General features: G+C 43.1%; 1 protein-coding gene across 1 annotated transcript in view; it reads left to right on the forward strand.

Annotated features, from left to right (window-relative positions):
* Positions 1–1,165: 1,165 nt before the first annotated feature.
* The window catches only part of LOC124552672 (chondroadherin-like protein), a 186,806-nt gene continuing 167,594 nt past the window's right edge, over positions 1,166–20,377 (forward strand). The window contains exons 1-2 of the mRNA XM_047126996.1: positions 1,166–1,185; positions 1,293–1,482. Coding sequence (XP_046982952.1) covers positions 1,166–1,185; positions 1,293–1,482 — 210 coding nt within the window. The remainder of the gene's footprint in view (positions 1,186–1,292; positions 1,483–20,377) is intronic.

Here is a 20,377-nt window from a genome sequence, read left to right on the forward strand (position 1 = left end):
TTGGTATTGTTTTGGATTTTGCAGTTTTATTGAAATGAAAGATTTTCTTACTATTGTAAAGCTACAAATGAAGATCATAGTTCTGTATTACTGAATCTTGTCGAAACAAACGTAGATCAATATGAGAAGATGCTTTGTCCCATTGCAAGCTTCGGAAATTTTACATTCAAGTAACTATTTGATCCATTCTGTTATCGAAACTTACCCCAACCCCCTTACAATAAACTCGTTTCTTTTATTTATTTATTTTCGTTTGACATCGTCACTGGAAATGTGAACTAATTTACATGTGTAAATGTCCAACTGTTGCCACTCATTAGATTACAGTCGTTTTCAACGAAAGGAATTCTAAACAGGAAACGAAATAGTTTCATACATCGAAAATACTGCCGAGCTTAAACTTTTTTAGACGTGCACATTAGAAAAGATAAATATTCCCCACTTGCAACTGAAAGGAGAAACTTTATAAGATAAAAAAATTTATTTGATAAAACAAGTATCTCTCTTTAGCCTCTTCTTCTGTCCCCCACCCCCTCCCTCAACGTGTTCAGTCGCAAGATATTTCATTAACATTGAGTGCTCCTCACCCCATAGTCAACCAAGATACCTAAAGAAGAGCACCAACATGTTCACAGTTTCTTGTAAAAGCAACCCAGTAGAAACGTAACTTCCTCAGATTTACAAATAAGGTAAAGAAGCGCAAATTCTGTCGCTTCGGGACCGTGAAGTTGTTTTTGTGTGTCAATCCCTAAAACAGGTGGAAATTTAAGTTCAGGAGTACACTATTTGTTAAGAAGTGTAATGAATTGAACAATTAATAGATTGCAGAAATCCCTCAGAACAATGTGTGTCGATCAACTACCGCCAGTAGTTTCACGTTTTCCTGCGTCAGAGAGGGAGACACCACCATTACGAGTATGCTTGCAACAGACCTGGCGTTCGCCGTGCCTAGCTGACGTGACGTCACCAACAAGCGCCGAGGCTTTCCTTTGAGTCGGTGTTGGTAAAACTCGAAAGATTGCTCTTTCCAACAGTACATTGTTCACGCACGTATCTCAAATAACGTAATAGTTACGATTTTTTTAAAAGTCCGATGATTCTTTTTGATACACCCTGTACATAGACATATCTGTACGGAGAACTTTCTGTGGAGTTGTGGTGCGGCATGTTCGAGTGTACAAATTTGTAGGCGACTTTCTGTCGGAATTTTGGCAGGTAGTGCACGATGTTTTCTAATTGTACACGTGGACAAGTTGAGACGTAGAGGTGTTCACGACGTGTGTGTGGTGCAGGTTGCTGGGCAGCCTGCGAGACTCCCTGGTGGAGCTCCGGCTGGCGGACAACCTGCTGGGCGACGGCCTCAACCCCGTGTTCTCCAGCCAGGAGCTGCGCGGCCTGCGGCGCCTCGCCCTGCTGGACCTCTCCAGGAACCAGCTGCGCGCGCTGGAGCCGGGCCTGCTGGAGGGGTGTGCCGAGCTGCAGGTACGTCTGACTCAGCTCCCTGTGAAACCACGTGAAAGTAACACTGTATTACCACAAGGCTTCGTGCTATAGTGCGCGTCATTTACGACGACGGCCGAGTTTAGGTTAGGTCTGCGCATGTGACGTCACAAAACACAGTCACCCAATGAACAGAGAACGACGTTGCCAGAGCTCGACTGCAGTGCAGAGCACGGACGAGTGTCTTCAGTTTTAGAAACGTTCAGTCATAAAGTAATTGAACAAAAGCAATGTCTTGATAGCAGACTTCCTTTTATAGAAAGTTTGGAAAAAGCATGCTTTATACCAATTGCTTCATATTCTATTAATTAATTAAATCAAACAAGCAATAAGCCTCCTAATTCACGCGATAGCAAGGAAAAGTGTTTGTATCACTCTCACGAACCGCTTTTTCGCAAGAAAAAACAGCGGTAATTGTTATTTTCTATTTTACTTCGACGAAACTGAATTATTCAGTCATACCATTAGTGTTTGTCGGGATTTTGCGTAATGTTTTAGACTCCTCCAAGACATCTTTTGAATGATGAGTTGCAATAGCGTAATGGTTAAGGTGTTTGGCTGCGAAGCAAAAGGTTCGGAGTGTAAGCCTTGTTCGGTGCTACATATTTTCTTCATTTAAAAACAATATCCAAGTGTCGTACTTCATGAATTTTATTCGTTTGAATGTAATTTTTTGAAATTCATTATTATCATATAAGTTTTCGGTTTTTCTAATTTTGTCCTCCAATATTTCTTTTCACAGCAATTAAAAACAATGAAAAGTCACACATACAATATTCATGTTATCTGTTTTGTTTGTATATCTTCTCTTCTGCAGTCGCTGTTTTAGTATTATATTGAGATACATTCTTTGCGACAGTATTAAAAATATTATTTAGAGCAGAATTTCGGCTCGTACGTTGCCGAGCTACTTGGTTGTCTGACGCAATTCTTTGCTTCGCTGCTTTGGCAACATCATCATATTCAATGTTTTCGTCAACTGATCTATGTTTTGGCAAGTATTTGCTGTCCGTTGTGACAAACACAAATTGTTTGCGCACTGCCCCTCCCTGACAATATATTTTAGTTTCTATCTTTTATTACGTCCACAATTCGGTTTTGTGTACTTCGCCAATTTTGTTTTAATCAGAACTTTTTAGAAAAAAGCGAAATGACTGTGGTATAAATAAAACTTTTATTACAGTCGTGAAAGACGGAATATTTCTCAATATTACATTATGACACCTATTTGGTACTTAAATTAAATGAGGTATTGTTATACAGTAAATTTTATATGAAATTTAGGTATCTTGTTCACATTTCATTCTCAACATTGTGGGAACTAAAATCGACCATACGCTATGGACTTTTACCTCCTGCAAAATTTTGTGCAGTGCTTTATTACATTTAATGCTGCACAATAACTACGTTGAACATCGAAACAAAATTGTCATTTATGGGGGGAAGGTATCAGTCAAGAAGATGTGTAAAAAATCAAATTTTTGGACCAAATATTTTTTGTGAAATCGAATGACAAGTGTGTCAAAGCAGTGTGTCTGCACAGGCGAGCAGTGCAGTGATGACAAAATCGCGCACAGCGCGGAATGCGGGGAGCACCTCTCTGTAGCAGCGAAAGGGTTAATGCGGCCGTGGTGGCTTTACTTCATAAACTGCGCGCTGCCCCCTAAACGTAAGTTTGCGAACTATACTATACTACACTATGCTATACTATGGCGCTGCTTCTCTTGGCGCGTGCGTCGCTTGCGACTATATGTACACCTGCCTAATATCGCGTAGGACCCCCGTTAGCAAGGAGAAGTGCCGCAACACGACGTGGCATGGAGTCGACTAATGTCTGAAGTAGTGCTGGAGGGAACTGACACCATGAATCCTGCAGGGCTGTCCATAAATCCGTAAGAGTACGAGGGGGTGGAGATCTCTTCCGAACAGCCCGTTGCAAGGCATCACAGATACGCTCAATAATGTTCATGTCTGGGGAGTTTGGTGGCCAGCGGAAGTGTTTAAACTCAGAAGGGTGTTCCTGAGGCCACTCTGTAGCAATTCTGGACGTGTGGGGTGTCGCATTTTCCTTCTGGAATTGCCCACGTCCGTCGGAATGCATAATGGACACAAAGGGATGCAGGTGATCAGACAGGATGGTTCCGTGCGTGTCACCTGTCAGAAACATATCTATCAGGAGTCCCATATCATTCCAACTGCACACGGCCCACACCATTACAAAGCCTCCATCAGCTTGAACAGTCCGCTGCTGAGATGCAGGGTCCATAGATTCATGAAGTTGTCTCCGTACCCGTATACGTTCATCCGCTCGATGCAATTTGAAACTCGTCTCAACAACAGTCCAATGTCGGTGTTGACTGGCCCAGGCGAGGTGTAAAGCATTGTGTCGTGCTGTCATCAAGGGTACACGAGTGGGCCGAAAGCCGATATCGATGATGTTTCGATGAATGATTCGCACGCTGACACTTGTTAATGGCCCAACATTCAAATCTGCAGCAATTTGCGGAAGGGTTGCACTTCTGTCAAGTTGAACGATTCTCTTCAGTCGTCGTTGGTCTTTTTCCTGGACTGTGCGGCTGGTCCCGGCGGAGGTTCGAGTCCTCCCTCGGGCATGGGTGTGTGTGTTTGTCCTTAGGATAATTTACGTTAAGTAGTATGTAAACTTAGGGACTGATGACCTTAGCAATTAAGTCCGATAAGACTTCACACACATTTGAACACATTTGGTCTTTTTCCGGCTGCAGTTATCACCTGGCGGGGATAACTGACCAAGTGATAATTGATCAGTCATCGACCGGGGTTGGAAATTATTAAATTACTAAAATCGCTATTAAAAAACAGGGGTTGGTGGTAGAAACGTGGAAATCGAGTTAAAAGAAACCGTTACGGTGAAATACTCTCTACGATTAGTAATTTTCTACAGCGTGGTGGTGCAGCGGTAAGCGCTCGGGTTCGCAATCCGAAGGTCGCCGGATCGAATCTCGCTCCATGCAACTTTTTTTTTAGTATTTGTTTTTTTTAATTCATATATATATATATATATATATATATATATATATATATATATATAATTCCCGGCAATCAGTTGCAACAATTATGCATATAATAAGTTGTTGAAAGTCGTTTGTCGTGGAAAAACTGGCGACTTCGAACATCATTATGTTTTCCGCAAATCAAGTTGTATTTCACAAATGTTATTAATTGTCTTCATAATGTTAACCACGTATAGTTAACGGAAGACGTAGAAACGAAGACGTATAGCGTAAGTCAAACGTTCGAATTAGAATAGAGACCCCACGAACACAAACTTGCTATGGCAGGTATGAAATATAAACTCCGTTACTCGCTCGTTACACTTGAAGGACAGATGTTGAATGGGCCGAAACGAGCCGCCCCATAACAGCGTAGTTGCCTGCTAACTTCGAAAGAAGGTAGATGCGGTCCCTAGCGCAAGTTATAACATCGTCGAAAATCAGTGCGGACGTGAGAGCTTTGGTACACCCTGTTAAACAAACGGAAAAATGGAGGCGGTACAATTGGAGAGCCATCCGCCTTCACCAACGTGCATAAGCAATTCATTAATAGTTTATATATATATATATATATATATATATATATATATATATATATATATATATGAATTGCAAAAAACTAATAATAAAAAATATTGCATGGCCTGAGATTCAATCCGGCGACCTTCGGATTACGAACCCCAGCGCTTACCGCTGCGCTATAACGCTGTAGAAAATCATTACTCGTAGAGTATTTCACCGCAACGGTTTCTTTTAACTGCACTGAGAAGTGCATCTTGGTGCTTTGCCACATTACACCTCTGGCCATGAGCTTTTGTTATGCGCAGTATGAATCGAATCTGAATTTCACAATTGGCGGCCTCCCCTTGTAAGTTATCGGCGGTGCGTAAACGTAAACAAGAAGTGTAAAGGAAGACTAACTACCAGAAACCACTTAGTTATAGGTGAAGGCAGCCATACATGTATTCCGGACGTCGCTGTTAATGAAGTGCGAAAACACGGGGCAAACGCCAAAAGGCGCGCAAAAGAAACGGACACTTCAATGTCTCCTGTTTACGCCGAAGAAGTAGAACCGCTGTTCAATCAAGGATACGACATCGTCACATCACTGCCGTCACACAGGAGTGCAAAACGATCGCTGCAATCGGGCAAAAAAACATGGGATCTACACAAGATCCGACCGATGCTGCAGGAATATTTCTGCAAGAACATCATTTGCTAATGAATGATGAGAGCAAATTTTTACTTGCAGATGACAACAGAGTACCAAATGGTAGGATACTGGTGTTCGCCAGCATAAGGGGAAGATCCTGTTTAACAAATTCGTTCTTTGTCGATGGAACGTTGAAAAGCTCCAGCAAGCAGTTTGGACAGTTATTTATTGTTCATGCCGATATTTCTAGTTATGAGGAGGAAATAAACACCGTTCCAACCGTTTACGCCTTGCTTCCCAATAAAAAGCGAGAAACGTACGATCGCTTTTTCACAGCTGTTAAGAGCAACGTACCTGGACGGAATCATACAGTTATCATGATGGATTTTGAAGCTGCAGTCATCCAATCAGTAACACATTTGTTTCCCGATGCAAATATTAATGGCTGCAACTACCATTTCAAGCAGTGCTTGTGAAGGCAAGTGCAGAATTGCGGCCTTGTTGCTGCCTACAAGGAAAACGAAGAAATTCGTTTTCACATAAGGGTGTGTTTCGCTCTGGCTCACATTCCACTGGACATGTTAGACGATGGATGGCTGTGGATTCAGGAGAGCACGCCAGATAATGAAAAACTGCAGGATTTGTACGACTATTTTGTTGAACAATGGCTGGATAATGACGACATGCCAAGGGATGTATGGAACTGCGCAGGAAGGCGTCACCGCAGCAACAATGTTTCAGAAGGATGGAATCGGAGGATGAATACATTAATTGCTCATCCAAATTTTTACTCCTTAGTAAAAATTCTCAGAGAGGACACAGAATAGAGTATCATGGGCACCAGTTTGACCGACTAGTTTAAAATCTAGTTGGGAAAAGAAGGAAGAAGTCCGCAATTAAGACAGATGAGATAGTTTCTAAGGCCCTTACAAGACTCCAGGTTGACGGCAATGTAAAATCATGTCTTACTTGTGTGACCTATGCACAGAAATTACAATGAAAAGGAAATGGCTGAAGCTTTAGCAATACTTGTAAATATTGAAAAGGGGTTCAGTTCACGCCGATCACCCTATTGTAAAAATTGTAAATAAATAATCATCCTGTAAATATTGTAAATAAATGTAATGGGGGACGAAGAGAGTCTGCCTCCTCGTGGTGTTCCCTGGACACGACACAAAGTCGTCTAAATGTCTTTTGCAAATTGTAAAAGAGTCACTAATGATGAAAAGTCATAGCTTTTCTAACAGTCACAATCAGCATTTTTGTGTAGAGAATTTTAGAAACAACGTCTCTTTGAGTGGACGATGAATACAGCTTGTTTCAATACATAAATTGCATTCCTTAACGATAATTGCTAGCAGGACTCACATTAGACCTCAGTACACTTCCATGCGTGGTGCGGGAAAATTGAGGTTTATTTCGAAATAATTAAAGAAAAAAGTTTCTACTGAGAACCAAATTCTTTAGTTGGTTCCTCTTAATATATGGTAAAAGGTTGCCACTACTATCATACCAAATTTTGGGTGATGGGTTGAAAGATGGAAAACATTTTCGGTTTCTATAGTTTCTGTTAAATGCATCGTTAAGTATGAGGTCGAGCGAAAATTATGTCCTATATAAGATTAATCAGAACAAAAATTCGAATGAAAAAGGTTTTACGCATAACTGTGCTGCAACTAATGGTTGACATGATATCGTGGGGGCAAAGTCAGCTCCGATTTCTAATCTGACTAAGGCCACTCTTCCTTGCCCAAAAAAATTCTGTAATAATGTAGCCCTGGCTGCACTGGAGGAGTGTGGACGCCCCTCGGCAGCTGCCCGGGCCGGCACAAGCCGAGCGCTCAGTCACACCAAGCGGCAGCAGGCAGTGGCCGAGCAGGTAGTGGCGCAGCACTTGCGACACACCCTGTGCCGGTCCCTTAGTATCCCGGATTTCTCACAAGTGTCCACAACTCGTGCTTTTATGGTAACAAAACCAAACGGGGAGGATGGCTGAGCCCAAACAAAGCATCAACTCCCCTTAGGAAGACCTGCGTGCATCCACAAAAGATGACGTTATGCATCTGATGTACGAGTCGTGTTTTTTTAAGTAAGTACCGTTTGGAAAGTAAAAAACGACGTGCTAAGATACCTCAATAATTTCATTTTTACATGAAATCCTGTGCCTTAATCTACGCACTGGCGCCATTGCAGTCTGTTCTTCCTTGTTTACGTTGTGTACTGAGTGTTTAAGGTGCCTCCGATAATCGTGAGTTCCACCGACTACGAAGTACGGGCTGTTATGAGATTTCTCAGTGCTAAAGGCCTGAAAGCGATCGATATTCATCGTGAGATCTGTGCAGTTTACGGATAAAACAGTATGAGTGATTGAATGGTAATAAAGTGGGTGAGAGTATTTAAAGATGGCCGCACAAATGTGCATGATGAACAACGGAGTGGGCGTCTTTCGGTCGTTAATGAAAGTTTGGTGCAGGAAGTGGACAATAAGGTGAGAGAAAACAGACGTTTTACGATTCCCTCCTTGTGGGATGACTTTCCTGATAGTATTTTGTATGGCATTGTGACCGAGCACTTGAATTACCGAAAATTGTGCGCACGCTGGGTACCGAAAACGTCGACGGATGTGCACAAAACCAAACGTTTAGACAGTGCATTGACTTTCCTTGAGCGGTACCACAACGACGGTGGTGAGTTCTTAAGCCAAATTGTTACGGGCCATGAAACGTGGGTGGCCTACGTCACACCAGAATCAAAGCAACGGTCGATGGCAGTTGAGCAAGGGCATCGTTTTGCTGCAAGACAATGCCTGTCCGCATGTGGCGAATCAGACCATAGATCTCACCACATCTTTTTGATGTGAAAGTCTAGATCATCCTCCGTACAGCCCCGATCTTGCGCCCAGTGACTACCATCTGTTCCTGCACTTTAAGAAACACCTGGACGGTCAGCGTCTTCGAGGCGATGACGAAGTCAAAACAGCGATGATGCAGCGGTTAACAAGTCAGGCGGCAGACTTCTCTGAGAGGGTATTCAAATACTGGTACAACGTTATGGCAAGTGCCTCAGCATTGACGGAAATTATGTAGAAAAGTAGATTAAGTTACAGGCTTTCATCTAAAAATAAAATTATTGAGATATCTTAGTACGTCTTTTTTTTTAATTTCAAAACGGTACTTAAAAAAAACACGCCTCGTAACAGTGAGGATGTGCTTCCCCATCACTGCTGACACCTGAGACGTGTTGCACACGCAGTCCGACTGTGTGAAGTGGTGCCAGTCCACGATAGCGCCTGCTAGACTGATAACGAACACCATACAGGAGTTGGCTTGGAAAGGCGTTCCGTACCCACCGTATTCACCTGATCTTGCGCCCACAGATTTTCACCTCTTCCGCTGTCCGCCCCAGTAGCTGAGTGGTCAGCGTGACAGACTGTCAATCCTAAGGGCCCGGGTTCGATTCCCGGCTGGGTCGGAGATTTTCTCCGCTCAGGGACTGGGTGTTGTGTTGTCCTGATCATCATCATTTCATCCCCATCGACGCGCAGGTCGCCGAAGTGGCGTCAAATCAAAAGACCTGCACCAGGCGAACGGTCTACCCGATGGGAGGCCCTAGCCACACGACATTTCCTACCTCTTCCGCTCTGTATCGAACAATCGCCAACAAACTTCCTTTCCGGATGAAAACGTTCTCCGAATATAGCTTCGCCTCACAACTACGTGCTTTCTACAGTTGCGGAATGAAGGAGCTATCCCGGCGTTGGCAGAGAGTTGTAAATAGTGAAGGAGAATATACACGGCGTTACAAAATGAACATACGGGTTTTAAGGCTTTGTGGCATTTGTTACATTCACCTTACAAACATAAGTGGGCAACGGCCTTGCCGCAGTGGCTACACCGGTTCCCGTGAGATCACCGAAGTTAAGCGCTCGCGGCGTGGTCGGCACTTGGATGGGTGACCATCCAGGCCGCTATGCGCTGTTGCCATTTTCGGGGTGCACTCAGCCTCGTGATGCCAATTGAGGAGCTACTCGACCGAATAGTAGCGGCTCCGGTCACAGAAAACCATCATAACGACCGGGAGAGCGGTGTGCTGACCCCACGCCCCTCCTATCCGCATCCTCCACTGAGGATGACACGGCGGTCGGATGGACCCGGTAGGCCACAATTATAAATAATATATCAAATGAAAGAGCAGCTCAAACAGTTTTGTTTGTGTACCTGTACGCAAAGGGAAGAGAGTGGAACGAGCCAAGAGTGACTGAATAACGTGTTGAACGAGTGAGAGACTTTCACACGTAGGCCCCAGAAATCAGTTCGGCAGGCTAGTCATGAATTAGCACTTCCAGTGACACCTGTGTGGAGACGCCTACAATTACGTCCTTATCGTTTGCAGTTGCTACAAGCTCCAAAGCTGAGTCACCTTGAAGGTAGTCTGTCTAGGTTTTTATGTTGGTAACGCCACGCACCGCTTTGTATGAAAATCACACACTGTGCTGTATGCAGTCTGTGGATGGTTTGCATTGTTAGAATATTTGCTATTGTAGTGTTGGGCAGTTGGATGTGATATATATGATGACTTTTGAACATTATTAAGGTAAATACATTGTTTGTTCTCAATCAAAATCTTTCATTTGCTAACTATGCCTATCAGTAGTTAGTGCCTTCAGTAGTTTGAATCTTTTATTTAGCTGGCAGTATTGGCGCTCGCTGTATTGCAGTAGTTCGAGTAACGAAGATTTTTGTGAGGTAAGTGATTCATGAAAGGTATAGGTTATTGTTAGTCAGGACCATTCTTTTGTAGGGATTATTGAAAGTCAGATTGCGTTGCGCTAAAAATATTCTGTGTCAGTTTAGTGTTGGATCAGAATAAGTAAAGAGAGAAATGTCTGAGTACGTTCATTTCTGCTCTCAAATAACGTAAGGGGTTTACCAGCACAGTAATTCATTATTTTTCTAAGGGGACGTTTCAACCTCACTTTAGATTGCAATAATTACAGCAGACGCAGTGATCATGATTTGGGAAGAACTCCCATACGGACTCGACGTCAGACGAATGGTGGTCACATTGAACGCTTGCAAGTAAAACTGTTTCAACTGCCCTTTCATTTGATGTACTATTTATAATTGTAAGTTGAATGCAATAAAAGCTACAGAGCCTTAGAAGCCATACATTCATTTTGAAACGCCCTGTATTATTGATCACTAAACTCGCTACTATGTATATCTGTTGTGTTAATTAAATGGTTCAAATGGCCCTGAGCACTATGGGACTTAACATCTGTTGTCATCAGTCCACTAGAACTTAGAACTACTTAAACCAAACTAACCTAAGGACATCACACACATCCATGCCCGAGGCAGGATTCGAACCTGCGGCCGTAGCGGTCACGCGGTTCCAGACTGAAGCGCCTAGAACCGCACGGCCACAACGGCCGGCTGTGTTAATTAAACTTATGAAAAAAACTCTACGAACTTCTGCACCCAGACAATATTTCAGCCAGCATGTGACTAACGACAAAAGTTTGAAGAAGGGAAAGACCAAGATACAATATAAATGCCATGTGGCTAGGACCACCCGTCGGGTAGACCGTTCGCCAGGTGCAAGTCTTTCGATTTGACGCCACTTCGGCGACTTGCGCGTCGATGGGGATGAAATGATGATGATACGGACAACACAACACCCAGTATTGCGAATACATAGAAAGAAGGATCCTTTATTGTATGATTATATGATAGCGGAACAAACACTAGTAGCAGTTACTTCTGTAAAATATCTGGGAGTATGCGTGCGGAACGATTTGAAGTGGAATGATCATATAAAATTAGTTGTTGGTAAGGCGGGTACCAGGTTGAGATTCATTGGGAGAGTGCTTAGAAAATGTAGTCCATCAACAAAGGAGGTGGCTTACAAAACACTCGTTCGACCTATACTTGAGTATTGCTCATCAGTGTGGGATCCGTACCAGATCGGTCTGACGGAGGAGATAGAGAAGATCCAAAGAAGAGCGGCACGTTTCGTCACAGGGTTATTTGGTAACCGTGATAGCGTTACGGAGATGTTTAATAAACTCAAGTGGCAGACTCTGCAAGAGAGGCGCTCTGCATCGCGGTGTAGCTTGCTCGCCAGGTTTCGAGAGGGTGCGTTTCTGGATGAGGTATCGAGTATATTGCTTCCCCCTACTTATACCTCCCGAGGAGATCACGAATGTAAAATTAGAGAGATTAGAGCGCGCACGGAGGCTTTCAGACAGTCGTTCTTCCCGCGAACCATACGCGACTGGAACAGGAAAGGGAGGTAATGACAGTGGCACGTAAAGTGCCCTCCGCCACACACCGTTGGATGGCTTGCGGAGTATCAATGTAGATGTAGATGTAGATGTAGTCCCTGAGCGAAGAAAATCTCCGACCCAGCCCGAAATCGAAGCCCGGCCGTTAGGTATGACATTCCGTCGCGCTGACCAGCCAGCTATCAGGGGAGGACACCAAGATAGAGCAACAACAGTATTTTGAAAAGGGTAAACCTCTACATTAAACGTATTCGCAATCCACATTTTTTATTTGATAATTTATTTTCTCTCCTCAAGCCCTGCTAGCAAACGTATCACAGTGTACCACTCATATAGACACGACGTTACAGAAACCTGTCACAATGACTTGACCATACTGTTGTTGTACATAGGACAGTACATATCAATGTTTATTGAAATTTATAAATCGATGTGATACATGTAAAGTGCTTGTTGCCAGTGGTGCAGTCAGGATGAACAATAATGTCAAGTCATATTTACTTAACCTGTGTAGGCACACATTAGATCAGTTATCTGATGTAATGTTTCAAATTGTCTTCACAGGGTACAATTCTTTCAAACATTTATATAAGAATAATTTAAAAATTCGTTCCTAACACAACCAGTGATATAGAAGAGTTTTTGGGAACGACACTTGTGCTAAAGGACACTTCGAAAAATACGTTCACAAACACTTATTCTAAAATAAGAGAGTACTGCCTAATAAACGACGGTAGACGGAACTTACTTTACAAAACAAATGAAAGTTCCTGCATAATGGTGTCCGTTTTCTGTAATAGTTTCCCTCTTTAAATATTTTTGTTTCTGTACTTCATTAATAAAACATGTGTTTATGACGTTGGCTCAAGCTTCAAAACTGCATATTTAACAATAGCTCGAACGTTTAGGAAGCAATTTTCATGAAGGTGACATGTGTTTAAAATAATGCCATTGATTTATGCGAACAGACTTTTTACAGAGCACATGAAATCCATATTTAGTTCTTGCTGCATTCACTCTCCTCCTTCGCTGCTCGATGCTATGAGGCTGTTTTCTATATTCTTCTTGTTTGTCCCCAAAGATCATTTTCTGAATTTTTGTTCCTAACTAAATTCCTGTTACATGCGTCCAGTATGTTCATGATTGCTCCTTTCAGGTCCTTGAATGAATGTCTGTGTAAACCGTGTTGGTTGTCCTTTCAGCTTCCTAATTGTACTAATGATTTGCTTCCTCAGTCGCTCACCACCCATTCTAGACAAGTGTTCGAGGAATGACATCATTCATTTGGGCTTGTTCTGTACGAGAGGCGCATTTTTTTCTCGTCCACTTTCGGTTGAAGAAATGTGGAATTTGTTGTCGGGCATGTTAGAACATTCCCGCTTGAGCCGCTATAGTTTCATGAAGCTCCGATGCGTGGCGGGGCTATACCCAGACTTCCAAATGGCGTCCGTAACAGAGGTGCGTTCCAAGCAGACAGCTGCCATCTAGTTTCTTTTGGCGAAAAACCAGAGCACTGCAGATACTCACAGGAACGTGCAGAATGCCTGCGGAGGTCTGGCAGTGAACAAAATCACGGTGGGCTCTCGGGCGAGGTGTCTGTCACCATCGCATGAAGTTCGCGCAAACCAGTCCGATCTCTCGCGTACCGGCCGTCCTCACACAGCTGTGACTCCCTGCAACCTTGGAACGTGCGGACACTCTCATTCGAGGAGATGGGCGGATCACAGAGACGCACTTGAGTGCTAAACTGGCCGTCTACCAGCTGAGGATCTAAAAGGCGTGTGTCAGCTGTGATGCCTCGCTGCCTACATCTACATACATACTCCGCAATCCACCAGACGGTGCGTGGCGGAGGGTGCCTCGTACCACAACTAGCATCTTCTCTCCCTGTTCCACTCCCAAACAGAACGAGGGAAAAATGACTGCCCATGTGCCTCTGTACGAGCCCTAATCTCTCTTATCTTTGTGGTCTTTCCGCGAAATGTGAGTTGGCAGCAGTAAAATTGTACTGAGGTCAGTCTCAAATGCTGGTTCTCTAAATTTCCTCAGTAGCGATTCACCAAAAGAACGCCTCCTTTCCTCCAGAGACTCCCACCCGAGTTCCTGAAGCATTTCCGTAACACTCGCGTGATGATCAAACCTACCAGTAACAAATCTAGCAGCCCCGCTTCTGAATTGCTTCTATGTCCTCCCTCAATCCGACCTCATAGGGATCCCAAACGCTCGAGCAGTACTCAAGAATAGGTCGTATTAGTGTTTTATAAGTGGTCTCCTTTACAGATGAACCACATCTTCCCAAAATTCTACCAATGAACCGAAGACGACTATCCACCTTCCCCACAACTGCCATTACATGCTTGTCCCACTTCATATCGCTCTGCAATTTTACGCCCAAATATTAATCGACGTGACTGTGTCAAGCGCTACACTACTAATGGAGTATTCAAATATTACGGGATTCTTTTTCCTATTCATATGCATTAATTTACATTTATCTGTATTTAGAGTTACCTGCCATTCTTTACACCAATCACAAATCCTGTCCAAGTCATCTTGTATCCTCCTACAGTCACTCAACGACGACACCTTCCCGTACACCACAGCATCATCAGCAAACAGCCCTATCCAAAAGATCATTTATGTAGATAGAAAACAACAGCGGACCTACCACACTTCCCTTGGGCACTCCAGATGATACCCTCACCTCCGATGAACACTCACCATCGAGGACAACGTACTGGGTTCTATTTCTTAAGAAGTCTTCGAGCCACTCACATACTTGGGAACCAATCCCATATGCTCGTACCTTAGTTAGGAGTCTGCAGTGGGGCACCGAGTCAAACGCTTTCCGGAAGTCAAGGAATATGGCATCCGTCTGATACCCTTCTTAAGATATCATGTGAAAAAACGGCGAGTTGTGTTTCGCAGGAGCGATGCTTTCTAAAGCCGTGCTGATGCATGGACAGCAACTTCTCTGTCTCAAGGAAATTCATTATATTCCAACTGAGAATATGTTCGGAGAATACTGCAACAAAGAGGACCATAAAAAAGTGAACGACTTTTCAAGAAAGGTAGTGGGAATAATCCACTAAATTACAGGCCCATATCGTTAACGTCGATATGCAGCAGCATTTTAGGACATGTATTGTGTTCGAACATTATGAAGTACCTAGAAGAAAACTGTCTATTGACACACAGTCAAAATGGGTTTAGAAAACATCGTTCTTGTGAAACACAACTAGCTCTTTACTCACATGAAGTGCTGAGTGCTATTGACAAGGGATTTCAAATTGAGTCCGTATTTCTGGATTTCCGGAAGGCTTTTGATACTATACCACACAAACGGATTGTAGTGAAATTGCGTGCTTATGGAATATCGTCTCAGTTATCTGACTGGATCTATGATTTCCTGTCAGAGAAGTCACAGTTCGTAGTAATTGACGGAAAGTCATCGAGTAAATCAGAAGTGATTTCTGGCGTTCCCCAAGGTAGTGTTATAGGTCCTTTGCTGTTCTTACCTATGTAAACGATTTGGGAGACAATCTGAGCAGCCGTCTTAGGTTGTTCGCCGATGACGCTGTAGTTTATCAACTAGTAAAGTCATCAGAGGGTCAAAACAAATTGCAAAACGATTTAGAAGAAATACCTGAATGGTGCGAAAAGTTTGCAGTCGACCTTAAATAACGAAAAGTGTGAGGTCATTCACATGCGTGCTAAAAGGAATCCGTTAAACTTCTGTTACACGATAAATCAGTCAAATATAAAGGTCGCAAATTCAACTAAATACCTAGGAATTACAATTACGAAGAAGTTAAATTTGAAGGAACACACAGAAAATGTTGTGGGGAAGGCTAACCAAAGACTGCGTTTTATTGGCAAGACACTTACAAAATGTAACATATTTACTAAGGAGGCTGCCTACATTACGCTTGTCCGTCCTCTTTTAGAATACTGCTGCGCGGTGTGGGATTCTTACTGGATAGGACTGACAGAGTACATCGAAAAAGTTCGAAGAAGGGCAGCTCGTCTTGTATTGTCGCGAAATATGGTAGAGATCATCATCATCATCATCATCATCATTTAAGACTGATTATGCCTTTCAGCGTTCAGTCTGGAGCATAGCCCCCTTATAAAACTCCTCCATGATCCCCTGTTCAGTGCTAACACTGGTGCCTCTTCTGATGTTAAACCTATTACTTCAAAATCACTCTTAACCGAATCCTACTGCTGCACCAATGAGTCTCTTCGGTAACCTTGCTTCTCCCATGCGTGTAACATGACCCCACCATCTAAGCCTGTTCGCCCTGACTGCTACATCTATACAGTTCATTCCCAGTTTTTCTTTGATTTCCTCATTGTGGACACCCTCCTGCCATTGTTCCCATCTACTAATACCTGCAATCATCCTAGCTACTTTCATATCCGTAACCGCAACCTTGTTGATAAGGTAACCTGAATCCACCCAGCTTTCGCTCCCATACAACAAAGTTGGTCGAAAGATTGAACGGTGCGCAGATAACTTAGTCTTGGTACTGACTTCCATCTTGCAGAAGAGAGTAGATCGTAGCTGAGCGCTCACTGCATTAGCTTTGCTACACCTCGCTTCCAGTTCTTTCACTATGTTGCCGTCCTGTGAGAATATGCATCCTAAATACTTGAAACCGTCCACCTGTTCTAACTTTGTTCCTCCTATTTGGCACTCAATCCGTTTATATTTCTTTCCCACTCACATTACTTTCGTTTTGGAGATGCTAATCTTCATATCATAGTCCTTACATTTCTGATCTAGCTCTGAAATATTACTTTGCAAATTTTCAATCGAATCTGCCATTACAACTAAGTCATCCGCATATGCAAGACTGCTTATTTTGTGTTCAGATATCTTAATCTCACCCAGCCAGCCTATTGTTTTCAACATATGATCCATAAATAATATGAACAACAATGGAGACAGGTTGCAGCTTTGTCTTACCCCTGAAACTACTCTGAACCATGAACTCAATTTACCGTCAACTCTAACTGCTGCCTGACTATCCATGTAAAGACCTTTAATTGCTTGCAAAAGTTTGCCTCCTATTCCATAATCTCGTAGAACAGACAATAACTTCCTCCTTGGAACCCGGTCATATGCCTTTTCTAGATCTATAAAGCATAGATACAATCCCCTGTTCCACTCATAACACTTCTCCATTATTTGCCGTAAGCTAAAGATCTGGTCCTGACAACCTCTAAGAGGCCTAAACCCACACTGATTTTCATCCAATTGGTCCTCAACTAATACTCGCACTTTCCTTTCAACAATACCTGAGAAAATTTTAACCACAACGCTGATTAAAGAGATACCTCTGTAGTTGTTACAATCTTTTCTGTTTCCATGTTTAAAGATTGGTGTGATTACTGTTTTTGTCCAGTCTGATGGAACCTGTCCCGACTCCCAGGCCATTTCAATTATCCTGTGTAGCCATTTAAGACCTGACATTCCAATGTATTTGATGAGTTCCGACTTAATTTCATCCACCCCAGCTGCTTTATTGCACTGCAATCTATTGACCATTTTCTCCACTTCCTCAAACGTGATCCTATTTCCATCATCATTCCTTTCCCATTCTACCTCGAAATCTGAAACATTGCTGATCGTATTTTCACCTGCATTGAGCAACTCTTCAAAATATTCCCTCCATCTGCCCAAGGCATCCACGGGATTCACCAGCAGTTTTCCTGACCTGTCCAAAATACTTGTCATTTCCTTCTTACCTCCCTTTCCAAGCCTGCTAATTACACTCCAGAATGGTTTTCCAGCAGCTTGACCCATAGTCTCCAACCTGTTTCCAAAGTCTTCCCAAGATTTCTTCTTGGATGCTGCAATTATCTGTTTGGCTTTGTTTCTTTCTTCAACATAACTTTCTATGTCTACCTGCGTTCTAGTATGTAGCCATTTTTGATACGCCTTCTTTTTCCTTTTACAGGCTGCCTTGAGTCAAACGCTTACCGGAAGCCAAGCAATATGGCATCCGTGTGATACCCTTCATCCATGGTTCGCAAGTTATCATGTGAAAAAAGGGCGAGTTGCGTTTCGCAGGAGCGATGCTTTCTAAAGCTGTGCTGATGCACGGACAGCAACTTCTCTGTCTCAAGGAAATTCATTATATTCGAACTGAGAATATGTTAGAGAATCCTGCAACAAACCGATGTTAAGGATATTGGTCTGTAATTTTGAGGATCCGTCCTTCTACCCTTCTTATATACAGGCGTCACCTGCACTTGTTTCCAGTCTTCTAACGCAGATGATTGCTGCAGTTATTTCTTTGGAAGATCCCGACCGCTAATTACGGTCTTCGTGATCAGCATGCTTAGTGTTGTGAAGAAGTACTTTGCAATGGTCACTTGGTGGTAGCACGTACCAAATGTGCTTCGTCATTTTATAGCTTATATGTACTAAAGCAAGCGAAACGACGTGTATACAATGGCGAACTTTCATCAAAATAGGCCCTCGCTCAACTCTTTTCAAAGATCTTTGGTAAAAGCTTGGCTACTACACTGTCAAAGCTTTGACCAAAGGCCTTTGATAGGTATTTATCGCTAGCCGCGAACGCTACATCGCTGACGTCACACAGACGTGCGCTCTGTCCTGTATTATCGCTGCCCACAGTAGGCCCCGCAACGAACTTCTGTCGTCACACCAGGTGCCTTTCCCGACATACATCGTGAACTCTCGGTTCCGTCCGGGACCCATCGGAAGTCAGTATGCCAATGAAAACGTACGCACTTAAGATATTAACTTTTGTCATGTCGTAAGTGTTATTAGGAGCTTGCCTGTATTTATACACACACTTAGGAAATATTAACCCAGTTGGTGAATGACGCAACCAGTCACAAATTCCTTTAAATGTTTCATTTTAGTGTCATAACCGCTTTCGGGCTACCATGCCCATCTTCAGACGGTTAATATTTTGCTTGCATTATATATACCGGATGGTTATAATTAAACTTTCCCTATTTAACACGTTATAACACGGAAAGTAATTACCGTACGAGTTCCAAACTTGTTAGCGTTAGTGTCAAGGACATGGTGAAGAGAAACAATGCAGAATCAATTCGATTGAGACACATTTAATGTGCTGCTACGGTACATCATACCATTACATACCAGTACCATTATTCCTACAAAAAGGGCTTAATATGGTGTCCATCAGTAGCCAGAAGCATTCTGAACTTTGACAGTATGTTATTTGGATATAAAGCCGATTGTACATTACTTTTTCTAAAATCTTTGAGAATGCTGGCAACAGTGAAATTGGACGGAAATTTGATGCTATTTCTTTATCTCCCTTCTTAAACAGTGGCTTAACTCCAGCATATTTCAACTATTCAGGAAATATTCCACTGATAAATGACTGGTTACACAGATAGCTTATTATGTTACTTAGCTCAGAATCACGTTCTTTAATTAACTTTGTTGATATTTCATCATACCCACTAGATGTTTTTGATTTTAAAGATTTTATGATGGACATTATTTCTGTTGGGGTAATGAGGGTCAAATTCATATTATGGAAGTTGCTCGAAATGTCTCTGGTCTGAGGTAAGACGGGCATGGTACCCCAAAACCGGTGACGGCACTACAATAAAACATTTAAAAAGTATTTATGGCTGGTTGCGTCATTCACCAAGTATCATTAACGACCGCGGAGTTCGTAAGATCCAACATGGGTAAAATAACAATACTGAACTAGACTGAAATTGTGACTCATCATGTGCTGGAGATGTTCGCTGGAACTCAAGACCTGCGGTGTGGCGCACGCCACTGGACACGTACCGCATTGGCCCTGCAGGTCGGAAACCTTCTTTCACGTTTGCGTCCGCTCACCTCCAGTGAGGTGCATTCCTCTGTGGTTACGGCCTGGGGGAGGTGGGGGGGTACACATGTTCCGCCCCCCTCCAGCCTCTGCTCCCCCCTCCCTCACACCACTACGACGTTGGCGGGTCTGAATGGCCGACCGCACCCACTGCCACGTCTCAGCGCCGTTATGTACAGGTAGAGGGGCTGCCGCCAGCTCACGGCTAGCCCGCCTCAAAACACGAGGCCCGTCTCTCCTCCTCTCACATACGCCGGTATTACACTATCAAATTTCTTTGTCGAAGATTTGATCAAAGATGTGAGCAAATATTCCGTCAAACATATTTGACAAAGATCTTTGACGTGGCGCTAAAAAGGGGTGTTACTGTCATATTTTTCGTCAAAGTTCAAGATGGCTGACAACAACAACTTGTTATTAACCGCAGCAGTTGCATGTACAGTCGTGGACAAAACGAGCCAGACCCCCCGCCTTTTCGTTATGCTGATCTGCACAGCTTTAAAGTCTGCTACACAGCATAACAGGCAAGGCGACGACGTGCTACCAACAT

The sequence above is a fragment of the Schistocerca americana genome, chromosome 10 (assembly GCF_021461395.2).
Source record: "Schistocerca americana isolate TAMUIC-IGC-003095 chromosome 10, iqSchAmer2.1, whole genome shotgun sequence".
NCBI lineage: Eukaryota > Metazoa > Arthropoda > Insecta > Orthoptera > Acrididae > Schistocerca > Schistocerca americana.